This window comes from Bos grunniens, chromosome 10 (assembly GCF_055505025.1).
Source record: "Bos grunniens cultivar Pamir isolate PY7600 chromosome 10, Bosgru_T2T1.0, whole genome shotgun sequence".
Taxonomy (NCBI): Eukaryota; Metazoa; Chordata; class Mammalia; order Artiodactyla; family Bovidae; genus Bos; species Bos grunniens.
Genome location: NC_141174.1, coordinates 64,983,886 through 65,003,961, shown reverse-complemented (window position 1 = coordinate 65,003,961; position 20,076 = coordinate 64,983,886). Strand labels below are relative to the sequence as shown.

At 36.6% G+C, this 20,076-nt stretch overlaps 1 protein-coding gene across 9 annotated transcripts in view; it reads left to right on the top strand.

Moving 5' to 3' along the window:
• Nucleotides 1–385: 385 nt before the first annotated feature.
• The window catches only part of TMEM62 (transmembrane protein 62), a 34,688-nt gene continuing 14,997 nt past the window's right edge, over nucleotides 386–20,076 (top strand). For 2 of the 9 annotated variants that reach the window (XM_086321648.1, XM_086321647.1), the window contains exons 1-9: nucleotides 386–624; nucleotides 918–1,029; nucleotides 2,304–2,441; nucleotides 4,777–4,822; nucleotides 8,544–8,685; nucleotides 11,246–11,370; nucleotides 11,512–11,634; nucleotides 14,983–15,138; nucleotides 18,802–18,961. In XM_086321648.1, the coding sequence (XP_086177774.1) occupies nucleotides 445–624; nucleotides 918–1,029; nucleotides 2,304–2,441; nucleotides 4,777–4,822; nucleotides 8,544–8,685; nucleotides 11,246–11,370; nucleotides 11,512–11,634; nucleotides 14,983–15,138; nucleotides 18,802–18,961 (1,182 nt within the window). In that variant the 5' untranslated portion in view covers nucleotides 386–444. Of the gene's footprint in view, nucleotides 625–917; nucleotides 1,030–2,005; nucleotides 2,197–2,303; nucleotides 2,442–4,776; nucleotides 4,823–8,543; nucleotides 8,686–11,245; nucleotides 11,371–11,511; nucleotides 11,635–14,289; nucleotides 14,371–14,982; nucleotides 15,139–18,801; nucleotides 18,962–20,076 lie in introns of those variants that run through there. The other 7 variants (XR_015134864.1, XR_015134863.1, XM_086321651.1 and 4 more) reach the window with 5 other exon arrangements.

Genomic DNA, 20,076 nt, shown 5'->3' with positions numbered 1-20,076 from the left:
TTTGTACAGCGATTTAAAAAGCGTCCTCATACCAACTTTGATTTTCATAACAACCCTGCAAAGTACGCTCTGGAGGTATTATTAACTCCGGTTTACGAGGAAATCGACCACCTAGGTCAAGCGTGATTGACTAAGGCGGAGTCGGGACGCCTGCCCCCGCCTCACTGACCTAGGATCCTTCCCTGCCGCGCCTAGGCAGCCGCGAGTGGCGCTGGGGGACTCGGATTCCTTTTCTTCCCCTGTATCACATTTGCAAACCGACCCTAAAAGCGCGGCCCGCCGGCAGGTGCACGGCCAGGCGCAGGTGCAGGTGGCGGCCGACCAGCCCGGCGCCCTAGGCCGCGCGACCATAGAGTCCGGAAGTGCAGCCACAGCAGTTCCCTGCAGGCGCCGCTTGGTTCCAGCCCCGGCCACGCACACGAGGGCCGCGCTCCGGCGGGCTGAATGGCCTCAGGGCTGGCAGTCAGGGTGGTCGCCGGACTGGCGGCCGCGGCCTTGGCGGCAGTGTTCTTGGAACACTACGGCCTGGCCGGCCGGTCTTCATCACTGCCCCAGCCCCGCACTCCCCGGAGCCCGCACCCTGCGCCGGGTTCCGGAGCCAGCAACATCTTCTGGGGTCTGCAGGTGACGCAGCGGGCGCCCAGGCTGGGGAGGTGGTGGTGGGGTGCATGGGGTTTCAGAGCGGGCACCAAGCGGTATGAGACGCCAGCGATTTCCACTGGGGCGCGACCCGCACCTGTTCCGGCCCAATCTCTGCGCTGGGGGAGGGGTGGTGGTGGTGGTGCTTGGTCCCCCCTGGGGGATCTTGAATGCTCTGAGTCTTTGCCTTTTCTTCCGCCGGAGACAGCCCCTGGGTCGTCTCGGTCTGTGCCGCCTCTTCCTGACTCAGATCTCTGTTCAATACCCGCTTTCGGCAGATATCCGACATTCACCTGAGCAGGTTTCACGATCCAGGCAGAGCTGTAGACTTAGAGAAGTTCTGTTCTGAAACTGTTGACATCATTCAACCAGCTCTCGTCCTAGCAACAGGTAGGGACGATTGCCGTGCTGTCCTGTTGTCCTGTGGTCCCAATGGTAGAATGCAACCAGTACTGCAACCTTTTAACTGAGGGACGTTAGGAAAACTTTAGCTGCAGCCTCAGGTGAACCCTCCTCCTGCAGAGGAGATGGGATATTGTAATTTCCTTTGCCTGTGGATAACTGAGTCAAAATCCAGGCTAAATGACTTGCCATAGCAAGGTTTCGTCCTAGCGGTAGAAGCAAGGCACGTGATTCTCATGTTAGTGTTCTGTCTGCTGTATCTGTATCTGTCTTGTTGTATTTCTAGATTTGAGAGAGAATTAAGGAAAGGCCTTTAACCAGTAATGAAAAGTTCTCATCCTTCTCCTTATATTCTTGTTTTTTTTTAAATTAAACTTTTCCATTTTCTTTGCAGTATTAATCGTTCTTATACCGTCAGTTGTTTGACGGGCCCTTTTTTTTTCACCCCTTCCTACTTCTGTGACTTGGTTCCCTGGAGTGTTCAAACCCCAAACCCTTTGCTCCCAACTGTGTTGAAGAAGAAGCTAAAGGAGCTTCTATCCTGGCCCTTGGGAAATTCATCTTTTACCCACCTTACAGAAACATCTCTGACGATATGATGAAGTCCTCATTTTATGGATGATCTCAATTTCAACTGCTTAATTTCCTAGAAATTTTCTATTCATTTTCCAAACTACACCTTCCAGATTTTCTTGCTGTAAAATTAATACTTTGTTAGATCACATTTCCTGATTTGGGGTTTGGAAAATTAGGTTGCCATAGATACTAGGCAACTGCCCAAAGTGTTGGAATTTATTATTAAAGAGTTTTCAATTTATCAGAGTTTCAAGATGCATTTTTACGGCTTTCTTTAAAGGTATAGTTTTCACAACCCATTTCGAATGTAACAGGAGGTTATATAGGCACTTGTTGACCTATAAGAAACAAAAAATCCATGCTGAGAATCTTGTTTTATTTTTTTTAGGCTGCACTTTGTGGCATATGAGATCTTAGGTCTCCAACCAGGGATGGAACCTGTGCCCCCTCCGTTGGGAGTGCGGAGTCTTAACCACTGAACTGCCAGGGAAGTCCCAAGAATCTTATTTTTTCTGAGAATCTTAATTTAGATGACTTGCTTTGGATGCAGGTGGATTCATAGTGGTTATCCTTAAACATGTTGAGTACTTTGAATATCTTTGTTCTTCAGTGTGCATTAAAAAAAAAGTTGAACCCCAGTCCAGCTTTACTTTGCCTTGTGATTACCTTCTTTTGTACACCTACAGGAGACCTGACAGATGCCAAAACAAAGGACAATTTGGGATCCATGCAGCAAGAGGTAGAATGGCAAACTTACCATAGTATTCTAAAGAAGACAAAAGTCATGGAAAAAACCAAGTGGCTCGATATCAAAGGAAATCATGGTAAGAGTGAAGTCCCACTTATAATTAAGACTAGATCTTTATAGGAGCCCAGATTCTCCAATTTAAATTATAAAATTATAAAATGGGACATTATAAGTTTACATACACTGAAGACCACAACTAAGAAATACAACTGTAATATGTGATATTAAAACTTCAGATGTCACTATTAGGCCTTGAGGGGGAAATTGGTATGATTTCTTTCTTCTTTACATGGGAGAAAAGCATATAGCAAAATCTATGGAGGAGGATGCTTAAAAAGATATAATTTGCTAAGTGAAAGAAGCCAAATCTATAAGTCTATATACTATGTAATTTCATTTATATGACATTCAAGAAAAGGCAAAACTATAGACAGAGAACAGATTGTGGTTGCCAAGGGTTGGAGATAAAGAGGCTGACTACGAAGAGCCATCATGAGATAATTTTGGGGGGTGAAGATACTGTTCTGTGTCTTGGGTGTGCTGGTAGATACATGACAATGTGCTTGTCAATATCTTTAGAACTGTACGTCACAAAGATTGAATTTTGCTATATATATTTAAAAATTTGAGTGACAAGTATATGCACGTATGCGTAGAGAGAAATGGATAACCCCTTCCCAATTTTTTAGATTGTGATTTTTACGTTAATAAGAAAATGAACTATTTTCCGAGAGTCCTGATGGTAAATTTGTTTGTTTCATAAAGGTTGACTTTCTTTTTGGTTATATAAATATTTAATTTGTCTGCTTCATTTTATTATTCATTGCTGATGAACACCTTTATATATTTTTTCAAAAGGTATATTTATAAATTCTACCTGGTGAAATACACAGCTATTAGATTAGAAAATGCTCTCTATAAAAACAGTTGATCCTTTGCTCACTGCAACTAGAGAAAGGCCATGTGCACAACAAAGAAGACCCAGTACAGCCAAAAATAATGAACAAATAAATATTACAAACAAAAAACAAAAAAAAAACAGTTGACCCTTGAACAATGTGGAAGTTAGGGGGACCAACTACCAGGCAGTTGAAAAGTTGGGTATAATTTTGCAGTTGGCCCTCTGCATCTGCAGATTCAACCAACGAAGGATCTGTAGTACTGTAATATGTATTTATAGAACAAAATTCTCATGTAAGTGGATTTACATAGTTCAAATCTGTGTTGTTCAAGTGTCAACTATAGTTCTTACAAATCGGCTAGAAATTATAATTAAAGATAGGGTTCTTGCTTACAACTTTCTCTGGTATGTTTACATTCCCTTTATTTTCCTGATCTTAATTAGGGGTACTGGTCAAATTCTTTTGCAATAAAAAGCAAATCTGTGTATATTAAAGTTTTCCAAGCCAAACTACTGACGTATTTTAAGTAACAGGTATCAAATGGAGTTTTGTGATTAAATAATTTGGATAGTCTTTCAGAGTTCATAATCATTTAATTTGACTTGTATAGGCATAAATGCTAATGGTATATATATGTGTGTGTATGCATGTATACACACACATATGTATATATACATACATGAATCTTTATTAAGATTTAACTGTAACAGGGAGTTCCTTGGTGGTCTAATGGTTATGACTCAGTGCTTTCACTTCTGTGGACTGAGTTCAATCCCTGATCTGGAAACAGATCCTGTAGGCCATGCCATGTGGCAAAAAAAAGAGATTTAACTATAACAGAGTTGTTCTCTTAAGCAAGAGGATTATATACGTGATAATGTTTCTTTTGGCCTAAATTGAATTTACAGCTTATTCTCTTAAGTTTATTAGAAATGTAGTGGATTCTTGGAAGTCAAAACTGATAAACAATTTTAGCTATTGCAATCAAGCAATCAAGCTCTATGAAATTCTATTTCCAGATAAGTATTCTATGATGTCCTTAACCTTTTTGCTTACCATTATATAACTTCTTTATTACTGAGTCTTTTTTAAGATTTAAGAAGAGAGGGGCTTTGGCCCTATTATCAAAGTCATCTACTGTTTAGAAGTCCTTGACATGGATCCGTATATCAGCCATGAATCCAGTCCTTCTTGACTCCCAGAGTCACATGATTAAAATAGTAGCAGCAGAGGTCCAGTCTTACAACATCAAATTTATTTATTCTGAGTAATGCATAATTCAAAGTACTTATTCTTCTTCAATATACTAGATGCCTTAAATAAGTTTCCAGATAATCTGAATTCTATTAAGTTATCAAGTTTTAAAAATTAAAATTAAATGCCAGTCTAATTAATTGACATCTGTCATCTAAAGTATTATTGAAAGAACTGTCATTTTTCTTCGGTCATTAACATGTTTGCATTTTTCTTTTTAATATAGATGATGTTTGCTCTTTTCTTTTTAATTAGATGCATTCAACATTCCAAGTCTGGAGAGTGTTGAGAATTATTACAGGTACTGTAATGAACAGAAGATAGACAACAATGTAGAGTATGTGTTACAAAGAGGGTACAGTCAATTCACTTAATGGGTGATAACATTTTTTAACAGAGAAACAAGCCTCTGGTAATTAAAAAATGGAGGCTTTTAGTTGTTTATCATTTTTATTTTGGCTATTCATTTTTGTTTGTTTGCTTAGACAGCCCTTTATTCTTTTCATTTTGTATAATGCTTTTTGTTGGCTAATGGTACTTTTAATATTTTATACAGACTTTTTTTTTTGCTGTTGATATACAGCAAAAGTCATTTAGATCAGAGCTTGTCAATCAGAGTAATGTGGACTTTAAGAATACTAAGCTACTGATTCTCTTAGCCTCTGGGGTGGCTGAAGAGCCTAGTCGGTCACTTCTGGGTGCTTTGTCCAATATGTCATACAAGTATTTTTTTTAACTTATGTGCATGAATATGAAAAAGGCAGTGAATATGAAAGGATCTTTGAATCAGAAAACCAATTTTCTAGTTTCAGTGTATTGGAATTCTTCTTTTGGCTGTAATTTCACTTTTTGTTCCTGTAGCTTTGTTCTACATTGTTTCAGTAGCTTTGTTCTACATTGTCAATTAGTCAAGTAGCAAGTATTAAGAGTCTATCATTAGTTGGATAGTATGAGAGAAACAAATATGCTTTCTATCTTCAAGTGAGTCTAGCTAAGGTAGATGAAAATTGTTTAGGAAATGGTTAGAAAAGAACATGAAGGAATGGCTGATGAAATGCTAGATTATTTGTTACACTTAATTATCACTATGAGAAATCAGAAAAGGCAGACGTCAGCATGGGGTAGACATATAGTAGACTTTATTTTTCATTTTTGTTTTTCATTGAGATATAATTGACATATAACATTATGTAAGCTTAAGGTGTGCCATGTGTTAGTGTGATTCATTTATATATTGCAATATGATTATCACATAAGATTAGCTAATATCTCTATCACTTCACATAGTTATTGTTTCTTTTTTGTGGAGTAAACAATTAAGATCTGGTCTGTTAACAACTTTGAAGTTTATAATACAGTATTTTAAAATTATTATTACTACACTGTGCAGTAGATCTATTTATCTACTAGTTGCAAGTTAGAAAAGACTTTGTAAAAGTAGTGAAAATTGTGTCCAGTCTTAAAAGATGGGTAGCCTTTGGAGGAGTAAGAAATTCTGAGGGGTATATTTTAGGCAAAAGGATGAGTATAAACAGAGCTTTAAAAACTAGAGTGAGGTTTTGAGTGCAGTAAAGAAATTGTTATCATCAGAATAAAGGTTCATTTTGAGGATTGATACAACATTGGATAGAGAGTTAGAGCCAGTTCATGGTGGTGTCAAGTGATAAGCATAGAAATTTAGATGTGATAGGTAATAATAGTTTATAATCCAGTATAGGTTCCTAAGGAGATTAGCAAAATAGGAAAATAGTATTTTATAAAGGGCAGATACATAACAAAATAGAGATAGGGATAAAAAGGAAGAGATTGGAGTTGTATAGACTAAGTAGAAAAATCCTACAGTAGTCTAGCCATCAAAAGGAAAAGGTTGGAAATGAGTAGAGGACCTGTCTGAATGAGGATCATGGATATGGGGATGGTGACATGAATTTGAGGATGATAACTGGTTAACAGATAGAGTCACCATAACATGGAAGAGGGGGTTGTCCTCTTTTGTTAAAGTGAGAAAAGAGAAGGACAGAGATGAAAATCTCCCACTTCTTATTAACTGTTTGTATCTTTGATGGTGATTATGGGGATGGGCTTAAGAGACATTTTCAAAGCATTAATAGGATTTAGGGTCTGATTAGTAATTGGGAAAAGTCAAACTATTAATCACTTTAAAGTTTCTTACCTTTATATTTTTGTTTCTAACCATTACACTTTATCTGGATTTAAGAAATGACATTTAGTTAGAGATACAGGCCTTATGGAAGTATCATATGAAAGGAAGGGAAAAAAAGGAAGGAAAAAAATCTTGAGGTTAAATTGTGATCTCTAGAATGCCTCAGAGATGCCAAAATCCAGAATTCAAAGACTATTGTATATTTTAACCTCTGCTTTCAAATACCTGAATTTTATTTTAGATAGTTGGATTTTAATATGTCAAAAATGTAGGAAAGGAAACAATACATATGAGATTATAAGATCTTGAAGAATAAATGTGAAAAAAAAAGCAGGAAAAATATCAATACAAATTTTAATGAGGAAAAAACCCTGAAATAGAAATTTTAAAAATATCAGGAAGAGAGGTAATAGAACCAATTGACTATTAATTGTAATATCTATGACAGTATATTTATGATGTATTTGATAGTTGTTGTTCCTTAAAAATAGCTCCCTGATGGCACATTAAATTTCAGAAGTTTATTTGTATTTCTTTCACATGTACTGTTAGGTAAAATATCATATAAGACACTCAGATATTTTCTTATAATGTTCTGACATTTGAATAATAAAGGTATGCTGCAAATATTGGAGAAGTAAATGGCAACCCACTCCAATATTCTTGCCTAGAGAATCCCGTGGACAGTGGGACCTGGTGGGCTGCTGTCCACAGGGTCACACACAGTCGGACATGACTGAAGCGACTTAGCATGCATGCATGCATTTGAGAAGGAAATGGCAACCCACTCCAGTATTCTTGCCTGGAGAATCCCAGGGACGGAAGAGCCTGGTGGGCTGCCGTCTATGGGGTTGCACAGAGTTGGGCATGACTGAAGCAACTTAGCAGCAGCAGCAGCAGCTCCAAATATAATCTCTACTTTCTTTCACATTTATTCAACAAATACTCAGTGAGTGCCAAGCCTGTACACTCTGTTACCAATCCTTTCTCCTTACTCTTCACTCTCCAACTTACTGGACACCTGAATACTGTTGATACTTAAGGTGATGAGGACTTTCATTACTGGATGTGGACCCTGTGTATGTTTTCAATATATTTTTAGAAACTGAAAAAAAGATTTACTGGTTCTGACTGAACATTTTCCTCCTGGCTCAGTAACTTCTTTGCAAGGCTTTATTGTGACTTAAGCCTTTTCACTCCTGTTTTAAGAACTCAACACTTTTGTATCTCACTACACCAAGAATTCTGTTACGTACTTAGGAGGCCCTCACTACAATATTTTTTGGCTTACCAGGTAGTGCTAGTGGTAAAGAACTCACCTGCCAATGCAGGAGATGTAAGAAATGAGGGTTTGATCCCTGGGTTGGGAAGATCCCCTGGAGAAGGGAATGGCAACCCACTCCAGTATCTTTGCCTGGAGAATCCCATGGAGAGAGGAGCCTGGCAGGCTACAAGTCTATTGGGTCTCAAAGAGTTAGAAACAACTGAAGCCACTTAGCACACACGCACTACAATTTTTAATGACTGATAAGTACCATTTCCTTGGATTCTGATTTATCTCTTTTAAAATGTTTAGTGGACTGCTTACATTAGCCACCTACTTTTATGCTTTGCTTGGTGACCTTGTGCTTGGTTACTGATGAATATGTTTGCTTGCATCTTTGGAGACAAAAGGAAAAAAATTTAATTGATTTATCCATTGTGGGTCTGATATCTAGTTTTGTGTATTTCTCTGTCAGATCATGGAAATTTCCTTTACAAAGGGAGTCAAAATATAGTGTGCTAGTAGGGCAGGAATTTAAACTCATTTTGTTTTCCTATGATTGCACTAAAGCTTTCTTGTCTTGTTATTTTTTAGGAAGTATTCTGCCGTACGGAGGGATGGCTCTTTTCGTTATGTCCACAGTACTCCCTTTGGCAACTATTCTTTTATCTCTTTGGATGCCAGCCTTAATCCAGGGCCTAAGAGACCTTTTAATTTCTTTGGAATTTTAAATCAGGTACAGTTAAAATCCCACTGCCCTTTGCACTAACCTATTTTATTTTTTTCAGATACACGTGGCTCACTTAAAAGTTATCCTAGGTAAATAAATTCTTATCTAGAAATGCTTGAGAAAAATTCTACTGTGGTTTTGGGTATGACTAGAAGAAATTATTGACTCCTTCAACCCTATTATTGCTATCCCTATTCTTGTCCCAAAACCTGGGAAAGGAATAACTCACATTTTATATCATGAAATTAAAAGGTGCTTGTTTCTTGGAAGGAAAACTATGACAAACCTAGACAGCATACTAAAAAGCAAAGACATCTCTTTGCCAACAAAGGTCCATCTAGTCAAAGCTATGGTTTTTCCAGTAGTCATGTCATGTACAAATGTAGGAGTTGGATCATAAAGAAGGCTGAGCACAGAAGAATTGATGCTTTTGAATTGTGGTGCTGGAGATGACTCTTGAGAGTCCTTTGGATTGTAAGGAGATAAAACCAGTCAATCCTGAAGGAAATCAACCCTGAATATTCATTGGAAGGACTGATGCAGAAGTTAAAACTTGAGTATTTTGGCTACCTGATATGAACAGCCAACTCATTGGAAAAGATGCTGATGCTGAGAAAGATTTAAGGCAAGAGGATTAAAGGCAAGAGGAGAAGGGGGCAGCAGAGGTTAAGATGGTTATATAGCATCAGTGTCTTGATGGACATGAATTTGAGCAAACTCTGGAAGACAGTGGATGATAGAGGAGCCTGGCAAGCTGCAGTCCATGGGGCTGCAAAGAGTTGGACATGACTTAATGACTGAACAACAACAGTAAACATTTATTGAATAGGTACTAAGTAGAGCATGCAATTTGCAAGGTGCAGGACATACAGCTTTGTTTACAATATGGCATATTTCTATATCCCCACAGTTGCCATTTCTAGCTAATGGTCTGTGTGGTTTTTTTTTTTTTTTTTGGTAAGAGAAGGGCAACCATTGAAGTAAATATGTTTCTTTTAAAGTATCTTTTGTAAGCTTGGTGAAAATTGTTGCTGGGTTGAAACTATATGGAAAGTCACATCTGAGAACCTCTAATTATGTTTTAGAGGTTCTCAGATTATGTCTTAGAGGTTCTCAGATATGACTTTCCGTATAGTTTCAACCCAGCAACAATTTTCACCAAGCTTACAAAAGATACTTTAAAAGAAACGTATTTACTTCAATGGTTGCCCATGTCTTGGTACAGCAAATGTCAACTCATTAATGATTATGTGCATGTATGTAAGACATATGTGTCCATATGCAAGGGTGATAAGATCAAGTCCTTGGCCTCTTAGAATATTTAATCTACTGTTGGGGCTTAAGACCTGTGTAGAATTAACTATAATGAAAAGCGAATTGTTAAATGCCGAAAGATTCAAAGTGGTATGAGGGTTTAAAGAAACTTGAACAAAATATTGTTAAATGCATTGTGTTTATTAGCCATTTTATTGCATGAAAGTGTATTTTGTTGACTACTGAGTGTCTTTAGACAGTCTAGAGTTGATTAGCTTGTTATTTTAAAGCCTACCCTGTAGAATAGTGTTTTTTAAGGTTTAATTTGATAATCTGCCTGAAAAACAGCTATTTTGTAAAATGCAGATTCTCATACTTTGTCCAAGACTTACCAAATTAGAAAACCTGAAGGTAGGACCCAGGAATTCATTGCTATAAGCACTTCACAGGTAATATTAATGTATATTTATATATGTACAAGTTATTTCAGAGGCTATCTTTCTGAGTGATGATTTACATAGAATAAATGCACTCATTTTGAGTATTTGAAGGATTTTGACAAGTGTATGTACTGATGTAACTCACTACAATCAAGAGAGAACATTCCATTACTATAGAAAATTCTATTGTGTTTGTTGATCTTCACCTGCAGTTCTGGGGAACCACTGATTGGTTTTCTGTCAGTATAGATTAGTGCTGTTCTAGAATTTTATGTAAATGAAATCATACAGTATGAACTCTTGTGTCTGGCTTCTTTTGCTTAATATATCTCTAAGATTCATCTGTATTACTGTATGTGTGCTTTTTTTACTGCTGAGTAGTATTCCATTGTACGCACATGGATATACTGTAATTTTTTTGATGGTTTCTAGTTTTTGTCTATTATGAGTAGAATATTGTGAACATTCTGGTACAAAGCTTCCTTTGGATATATGTACATCTTGTTTTATAAGCTTAATTTTGATATCCTCTTTATTTATTACACTGTGGTATACAGGGCTGAGAAGATTAAATTTAGAAGTAAAGAAAGAAATTTATGTAATTTAAGATTATTCTTTATTTCTGTTTCCTTATTTGTCAAGTGGGAATAATCCCTGTCCTAGTTAGTGCAGACTTATTTTTAGGATCAAATGAATTATAATGTATGTTTAAACAGTTGAAACTTAGAGAGGCCCATACAGAAACTTAGTAAAGTTTAAGCCTTAGACATAATATACTTATTATAAAACCTCAAGGGAGTTGTATAATCCATTGACATTAGATTTCAGCCTGAGCCCTAATTAAAGCTCCTCCTATTTTTCTCTGATTTCAGAAACAGATGGAGGAGCTTTTGTTACTGGCCAAGGAAAGTAGTTGGAGCAACCACAGTATTTGGTTTGGACACTATACAACATCCACTATCCTTTCTCCATCACCAGGACTTCGGTCAATAATGAGGTGAGACAGGCTTCCAAAATCAAGATTGTTTTAGGTCTTTTCTGTTTTCTACTTATTTTGCTTTTTTAAAGAGATATTTTTATTAACTTGGCATCACAAGCTATCTTTGTTCATTTATTTCATTTGCTTTTTATTGGTTAGTTCGGCTACAGCTTATTTGTGTGGGCATCTTCATACCCTTGGTGGACTCATGCCTGTTTTGCACACTCGTCACTTCCAGGGCCCTTTGGAACTTGAGCTAGGGGACTGGAAGGATAACAGAAGGTAAGGGAACTACCCCACAAAATACAACTTATACGTGTAAGTTTTTCTAAAGCAATAATAGTTTTCTGATCACTACCATGAGTGATCCCAGTTAAGGAAAAACTTGTGACATCTCTCTGTTTTTGAAGGGAAATATGTATCTGGCAGTCTTTATCCTTATGCAGAAATCTTGTTGCAGCAGTTATGTTTGCCATTGCTATGTTACACTGGAGTTTCAAATGCATCCTCTAGGAAATAGTTTTCAAACTGCAGTGTACACAAGCTCTTAGAGGAGCTTATGAAAAATAAAGAATACCAGGCCCTCACTCTAGGGATTTTGGTTGTGTTGGTCTGGGTTAGGACACAAGAAACTACTTTTTAAAAAAAAGTCTACCAGGTGCTCAAGAGACTATACTTTGAGAAACATTAGGGCTAGAAATATGTCATATCTTTCCCTAAATTTTGTATTTGCTTTTCTAGTTACTGCTGCAATATATTAGTGATTTAAGTTCTTCAAATAGATTACAGTTGGTTTTTATTAAGGTTAAACTTTTAAAAATTATTATTATTAAGCATTTTTAAAATTGTAGTATAGTTGATGTACAATATTGTATAAGTTACAGGTATACAATATAGTGATTCACAGTTTTTAAAAGTCATAATTATTATTATGAAATATTGGCCATATTCCTTGTGTTGCACAATATCCCAGTAGCTTACTTTATATGTAATAGTTTGTACCTCTTAACCCCTTGCTTCTATCTTGCTCCTTCTTTCTTCCCTCTCCCCAGTGGTAACCACTAGTTTATTCTCTTTATCTGTAAGTCTGTTTCTTTTTCATTATATTCCCTAGTTTGTTGTAGTTTTTAGATTACACATATAAGTGATCTTGTATAGTATTTGTCTTTCTCTAATTTATTCACTTAGCATACTACCCTCCAAGTCCATTGTTACAAATGGCAAAATTCCATTCTTTTTTATGTCTGAGTATTATTCCATTGTATATATGCCATATCTTTATCCATTTTTATGTTGATGGACACTTAGGTTGCTTCCATATCTTGGCAATTGTAAATAATTCTGCTATGAACACTGGGGTGCATGTATCTTTTCAAATTGGATATATACCCAGGATATATATCCAAAGTGCTGGATCATATGGTAGTTCTAGGGTTAAAGTGTTTTGAAGAGAAAACATAACTTATCAAGCATACAGTATAGTTGAATATATATTTACTGAGAATAATGCAGTATGTATTTGAGAATAACTATCTAAGTGCAAGTATAAGTATAGATAACTACCATTTCATTGTTTTATATCAATTGCTATTTAACTTTGTTAAACCCAGTGCTATGAAGATGTTAGATACTTAGTAAATATTTGTTAACCTGAATGTTATCTTGCTATTTTTAACTACAGTTGACCTTTGAACAACACAGTCTGAACTGTGCAGGTCCACGTATACTCAGATTTTTTTCACAAAGTACTTACTACAGTACCTCACAATCCATGGTTAGTTGAATCCATGGATGCAGAACTGAGGTTATGGAGGTCTGACTGGGAAGTCATACTCAGATTTTTGACTGCTTGAGGGTTGGTGCCCCTAACCCCTGCATTGTTCAAGGGTCAACTATACTTCCATTAATTAAAAAGAAGTTTTATATCTTGGAAAGTACTTATTCATTTCAGTTGGCTTTTCTAGAAACTGTGTAAGAGCTAAGCTTGAAGCCTCTAATTATTTGGCAACTGTAATTACTTTGAACTAAGACCTGCCTGTTCATGATGGTGAGGCTGTGGGCTGGACTAGAATTACTTTTTACCAGGTAGCCTTCCTAAACCTTGTTCAACTTCTTGATTTTTTTTTTTTTTTTTTGATTTCTTATATAAGCAACAATTACAAGTTAAGTCATGTTAATTAATGAAACCATTTCCTTTCTTTCTCTTCCCACCTGCTCTCCTGTGTTCCACCCTAGGGTTTTATCTAGAGTTTGTGTTACTGAAAGAAACTAACCTTTATCTGTCCTTATAAATATTTAAATTTTATTATGTTTTGTTCAGTCACTCAGTTGTATCTGACTCTTTGTGACCCCATAAACTGCAGCACGCCAGGCTTCCCTGTCTTTCACCATCTCCTGGAACTTGCTCAAATTCATGTCCATTGAGTCAGTGATGCCATCCAGCCGTCTTGCCCTAATATTATGTCTTAGTACAATAGAAGAGTTTTTTTTTTCCCCCAGCTTCACTGTGCTGCTTGTGGGATCTTAGTTTCCCAACCAGGGACTGAACCTATGTCCTCAGCAAAAGAAAGTGCAGAGTCCTAGCCATTGGACTGCTAGGAAATTCCCTAGAAGGGTTTTTAAAAACTGTTAGTATGTTAGTAATATTAGACTAGACTTTGTTGGGTATGCAAATAAATCTAGAAATATCAGTGGCTTAACCCAACAGATGTTTAGTTTTTTTTTCATTTTTGTAAACTCATACTGGGAATAGGACTCATAGTATGAGTCAGGGAAATTTGCAGCCGCAGGGTAACTCTGGAATTCAGACTTCCTCCATCTTATAACATGACTATTTCAACACCTCAATTCCAGGGCAGGGAAGAGAGCGTGGAGAACTCATACCCACTCTTAAGTACTTTGGACCAGAAGTGTGATACATGTCACTTCTGTTCACAGCCCATTGGCCAGAACTAGTCACATGGTCCCAACCTAATACCAGGGAGACTGGGAAATGCAGGGGAGCACATGGAATATTTGGTGAGCACTATTGTTTCTGCCATAGCTAATCATTTTTCTCCTCAGTTTTAAAAGTTAGAAAATACAGAACTTTGCTTACTCTTTAATGAATAGTTATACCTTTTAATGTGCATTTAGAAAATCAAAACCACTTAACTTTTGCTATTTTCTTTGAAATTATAGAAATGTTTTAAAGAAGAATTAAAGGTTTCAAATTGTGCTCATTTTAATATTTTATGTAGCATTGTTGATAGGATGAAGAATGTTAGACGTTAGGCTTACGATGAATATTTTAGGTTCAAAATAGCCTTAAAGTATAGAAATCAAATGATTTAATTCAATAAACATTTATTTAAAAATTAAGAATACATGCTATATACCGGGCATTATTTTAGGACACAGTGAAAATTCATTGTTTCAGTCAGATTCCAATTGTGACAAATGTCACGTATGACAAAATGTAACAGTGAAAGGCGCAAGGAAAGAAAGAGAAACGATATTATTTACTCTGCATTCCAATAAGTAATCTCAGAAAGTATAATTTTATATTTTTAACTTTGTTCTGTTTTTTGTCCTTCAGTCCCTCTTAAAATATGAAATGACTAAATTACCTCATTGTTCTCTGGTCTCTAGGTACCGGATCTTTGCTTTTGATCATGACCTCTTTAGCTTTGCAGATTTGATCTTTGGCGAGTGGCCTGTGGTTCTTATCACTAATCCTAAGTCACTTCTCTATAGTTCTGCTAAACATGAACCACTAGAAAGACTCCTTCACTCAACACACATCAGGTATGTAGCAATTTTTCAGAATTTACTTTTAGTTTGTTATTGATAGAGGATAAGTCATTGTGATTGCATTCTCAGGTGAAAGCTATGAGATGCCCCACTTTAGTTTTATCGACAATCTAAACATTATATACATTGCCTACTATTTCATTCCCAGTTAAAAAATACATAGTTTTTAAGCTGCTGAAATTAGAAAAAAAGTTTAGAAACCCACAATCCTACCATTATTGTTTCTTTTATTTTAGCTTCTGTATATGCATGTTTTTACATTGCCATAATCATGATGTATCTATTCATTTGTATCCTACTTTAACAAAGTTATATCATGTATCAGAAATATATATATTTTAAAATTTTGCTACATAGCCTTTCAAAAAAGCAAAAACTATATAAACCTTATGGAATTGAAAATTCATTTGGTGTATGAATTTGACAGTATATGTCAATGGAATCTTTTTTCTTTTTTAATTTTTTCTGGCTCTGCTGTGCAGCATGGGGGATCGTGGTTCCCCAATCAGGGATTGAACCTATGTCCCTTGCAGTGAAAGCATGGAGTCTTAACCACTGGACGTCCAGCGACATCTCAACTTATTTTTTATTGAAGTATTGTTGAATTACAATGTTGTGTCAATTACTCCTGTACAGCAAAGTAATTCAGCTATACATTTATATACATTCTTTTTCATTTTCTATTCCATTATGGTTTATCACAAGATATTGAATATAGTTTCCTGTGCTATATAGTAGTTTCTCTCTTCTATATATACCAGTCCAACCCTCTCCCACTCCCCTCCCGCTTGGCATTCTATCCCTGAGTCCCTGATTCTATTTCACAGGTAGGTTCATCTGTGTCACGTTTTAGATTCCACATATAAGTGATATCATAGTGTATTTGTCTTTCTCTTTCTGACTTGCTTCACTTACTATGATAATCTCTAGTTGCATCCATGTTCCTGAAAATGGCATTATTTTGTTCTTTTCTATGGCTGAGTAGTATTAAATAGAATCTTAATGAAACATTACCATTCCTTTTGGAAGAGACTTATAACCTTTTGCAAACATAAGGGCACTTGTTTTAATATACTTTCTTAAAATTTTATTTTGAAAAATAGCACGACATAACTTTTGGAAAATAAGGTAATGGGATTATATGTGTATTCCTGTCCCATCCCCCACCCCCTAATAGAACTATTGTTAACATGAGTTTTCTTTCTCAGGCATTCTTTTTCAGGCATGTATTTACATAGTCATAATCATAGGGTACAGTGTATTCTAATTCCTACCTTTTTTCTGTCAACAGAGAGAATGGATCATAGTATATATAACTGTTTTCCTATCTTCTTGGTGATCTTTTAGATTTTCTTCTAATTTGAGGATGAACATCTGATGCATGTAGACTCTTCCTTTATTTGAATAATTGCTTTAGATAGAGTTCTAGAAATGGGATTCTAGCTGAAATAGTTTGAATTCCTTTGTGACTGTTGATAAAGGTTTTCTAACTACTTTATTTTTTTTGCAACTAAAATCATTACTCTTTTAAAAAATTTTCGGTAAAATATACATAAAATTTACCATGTTAACCATTTTTAGTGTACAGTACTTTCATATTGTTGTACAACCATCACCACCATTTGTTTTAACTTCCAAAACTGTAACTCTGTACCCATTCAACATTAACTCCCTATTATCCCTTCCCCCAGCCCCCAGCAACCATTATTCTACTTTTCGTCTCTATGGACTTGACTACTTTAGGTACCTCATGTAGGAGAATCATATATCTGTCCTTTGTGACTGGCTTCTTTCATTTAGTGTAATGTCTTCACCCATTTTTAAAAAAAGATTTATTTGTTTATTTTTGGTTGTATTTTTGCTCCCAGGGTTTCTCTAGTTGCAGCGAGCTGGGGCTACTCTTTAGCTGGTGATGTGCAGGTTTCTCATTACAGTGGCTTCTCTTGTTGCGGAGCACAGGCTCTAGGTGCACAGGCTTCAGTAGTTATGGCTTGCAAGGTCTAGAGCACAGGCTTAGTAGTTGTGTACAGGCTTAGTTGCTCTGAGGCATGAGGAATGTTCCCAGACCAGGGATCGAACCCATGTCCCCTGCACTGGGAGGCAGATTCTTACCCACTGTGCCACCAAGGAATTCTGTCTTCACCAGTTTTGAAGCATGTGCCAGAATCTTCTTCCTTTTTAAGGCTGAATATTATTTCATTGCATGTATATACTATATTTTGTTAATCCATTCATCTGTTGAGGTGGCTCAGTTGGCAGAGAGTCTGCCAGCAATGCAGGAAACCCAGGTTCGATCCCTGATTTGGGAAGATCCCCTGGAGAAGGAAATAGCAACCCACTCCTGTATTCTTGCCTGGAGAGTCCCAAGGACAGAGGAGCCTGGTGGGCTATAGTCCATGGGGTTGCAAAAGAGTTGGACACGACTGAGCGACTAAACCTACCAGCCTATTCATCTGTTGATAGACACTTTTGCTTCCAACTTTTCACTATTGTGAATAATGCTATGAACATGTGTATAAATATGTGTGTTCCAGTCACTGCTTTCAGTTCTTTTGGGTATATATTTAGAAGTGGAATTGCTGGACCATATGGTAATTCTGTTTAATTTTTTGAGAAACTGCCATATTGTTTTCCATATTGGCTGTGTCGTTTCACATTCTCATCAGCAGTGTACAAGGAACCTGATTATTTTTGAAAACAGGTACTAATTTATAATGTTACCAAGAAATAGGAGTGCAAATTTCACAGAACTCTTATCATTATTGGATACTGTACTTTTAAAAATATTTACTCATTATTCTGGAAAAAAAAGGGTACCAAGCTGTTTTATTTCTTTTGATTACTAGGTAAGTGGAATATATATCTCTTCGGTTACATTTCTTGATAGGAGCTGCATATCAGATTTAGGTTTAGAATAGTTTCTAATTTCTCACCTTTTCAGGTTTGCTGAGTTATACAACTCCAGAAGCCACCGTTTACAAAGAATTCAGATCATATAAGCCGTGTCGTATGAACAGTTGCAGAGTGTAATGGTCTATTTTACAGTTGCCCTTTGGTATCTCTGGGAGATTGGTTCTAGGACCCCCTGCGAATACCAGAGTTTTCAGATGCTCAAGTCCCTTATGTAATGTGGTGTAGTATTTGCCTATAACCTATACTTCAAATCTTACCTAGATTACCTATAGGCTTTTCCGGTGGCTCAGTGGTAAAGAATCTGCATGCAATGCTGGAGATGTGTGTTCCATCCCTGGGTTGGGAAGATCCCCAGAGAAGGAAATGGCAACCCACTCTAGTATTCTTGCCTGGGAAATCCCATGGACAGAGGATCTGGCGGGCTATATTCCATGGGGTTGCAAAAGAGTTGGCTACAACTTAGTGACTGAACAACAACAGATTACTTAATAATACCTAACACAATTTAACTTCTGTGTAAATAGTTGCTGGTGCAAGGCAAATGCAAGTTTTGTGAAATTTTTCTTTTTTGAATATTTTCAATCTATGGTTGGTTGAATCCACAGGTTCCACATCTCAGGAACCTAAAGATCAACCGATGGAAGCTTTACTGTACTTAAATCTTTTCAGGTTATAACAGGGTTATTCTTCTTTATAGAAACAATGGCAAATACCTAAAACCATGCATTTATGCTTTCATTTTAGAGTCTTGGCCTTTTCCTTATCCTCCATTACTTCAGTTGCAGTTAAGATTGATGGAGTTCCTTTAGGGCAAGCTAGTCATTTGTCTGGTCCTATTTTCATACTAAAGTGGAACCCAAGAAACTACAGTAATAAGACACATAACATAGAAGTTATCGTTCAGGTAAGTTAGTAATTTTCAACTTGGTATGTAAATGATTAGTAACCACATTGAACTATGATTTTTTTTTTTTTTAGTCAGTTGATTAAGATGAAACTAAGTAAAAAATTTTGAATACACTGGTTAAAATATTCTGAACATAGACACTCAGGAGCAATTCTGCTGTTAGACTGAAAACTGGGCAGAGAACATGAGTGTGCGACTACCGACTGCAGTCCCCTCTTTTTTAATCCCAGGGAATCATTCTTTTGCTTTCTTCCAACTTGAGCCAGAATTTCCCCAATATACCTAAAGATAATAGAATAAGTCACATGTATTTATGTGTCCACACCTTTGATTGCTGTCTCCAAGTATTGGAAAATTGTGTTTACTATTTTGAAAGCCTAAGATAGAAAATTTTCAAGGCATCAAAGAGATTTTTTTGTTTGGGGAGTGGGCATTGATAGTGCATGTAGTGAACTGCCTGCCTATCCCTTTTCTGATTCAGCTTGTGGGGCATTTAATTCAGCAGACCTGCCAGAGTAGAAAGTGATCATCATTACCAAAATAGAGCAGTTTTGTCAATACAATGAAACATGTTAGGTGGTAGACTGTGCTAAAAAATTAGTTTCTGGAAAAAAAGCCCGTCAATCTTACCACAGTATGGTTTGATGACAGTTTTAAGCTAATCTTTTAATGTTAAGTCTTAGTTTGAAGATTGCCAAGTAATCCTTCAGAAAACACATGTAATTATTCTCATCTTTTTTATATGTGTGTCACAGAGAAAGATTTTGAGCAGGAAGGAGCAATTTACTGAGCTTCTTCTAAGACACTTAGAATTTTTTTTTTTTTTTTACTAAATCCATGTAACAATCTTCCATGATGTAAGTTTTATCTCCAGTTCATAGATGAGGAAACAGGAGAAGGCTCTCTGCAGTGCCACCCATCTGCTTAGAAGGAAGAAGAAACTCACAGATAGCATGTGGAAGGAGGGGGTGCTCTCCTTAATGTCTTTCATATTAGAAGTTGGCTTATTTTAAAACGACTTGAAGATATAATTACACGTGGAATAAATTGTTCCCTATCTTTACAGTCATGGGGAAGAAGTGAGAGCAATCATAGACCTGCTCCTTGCAGGA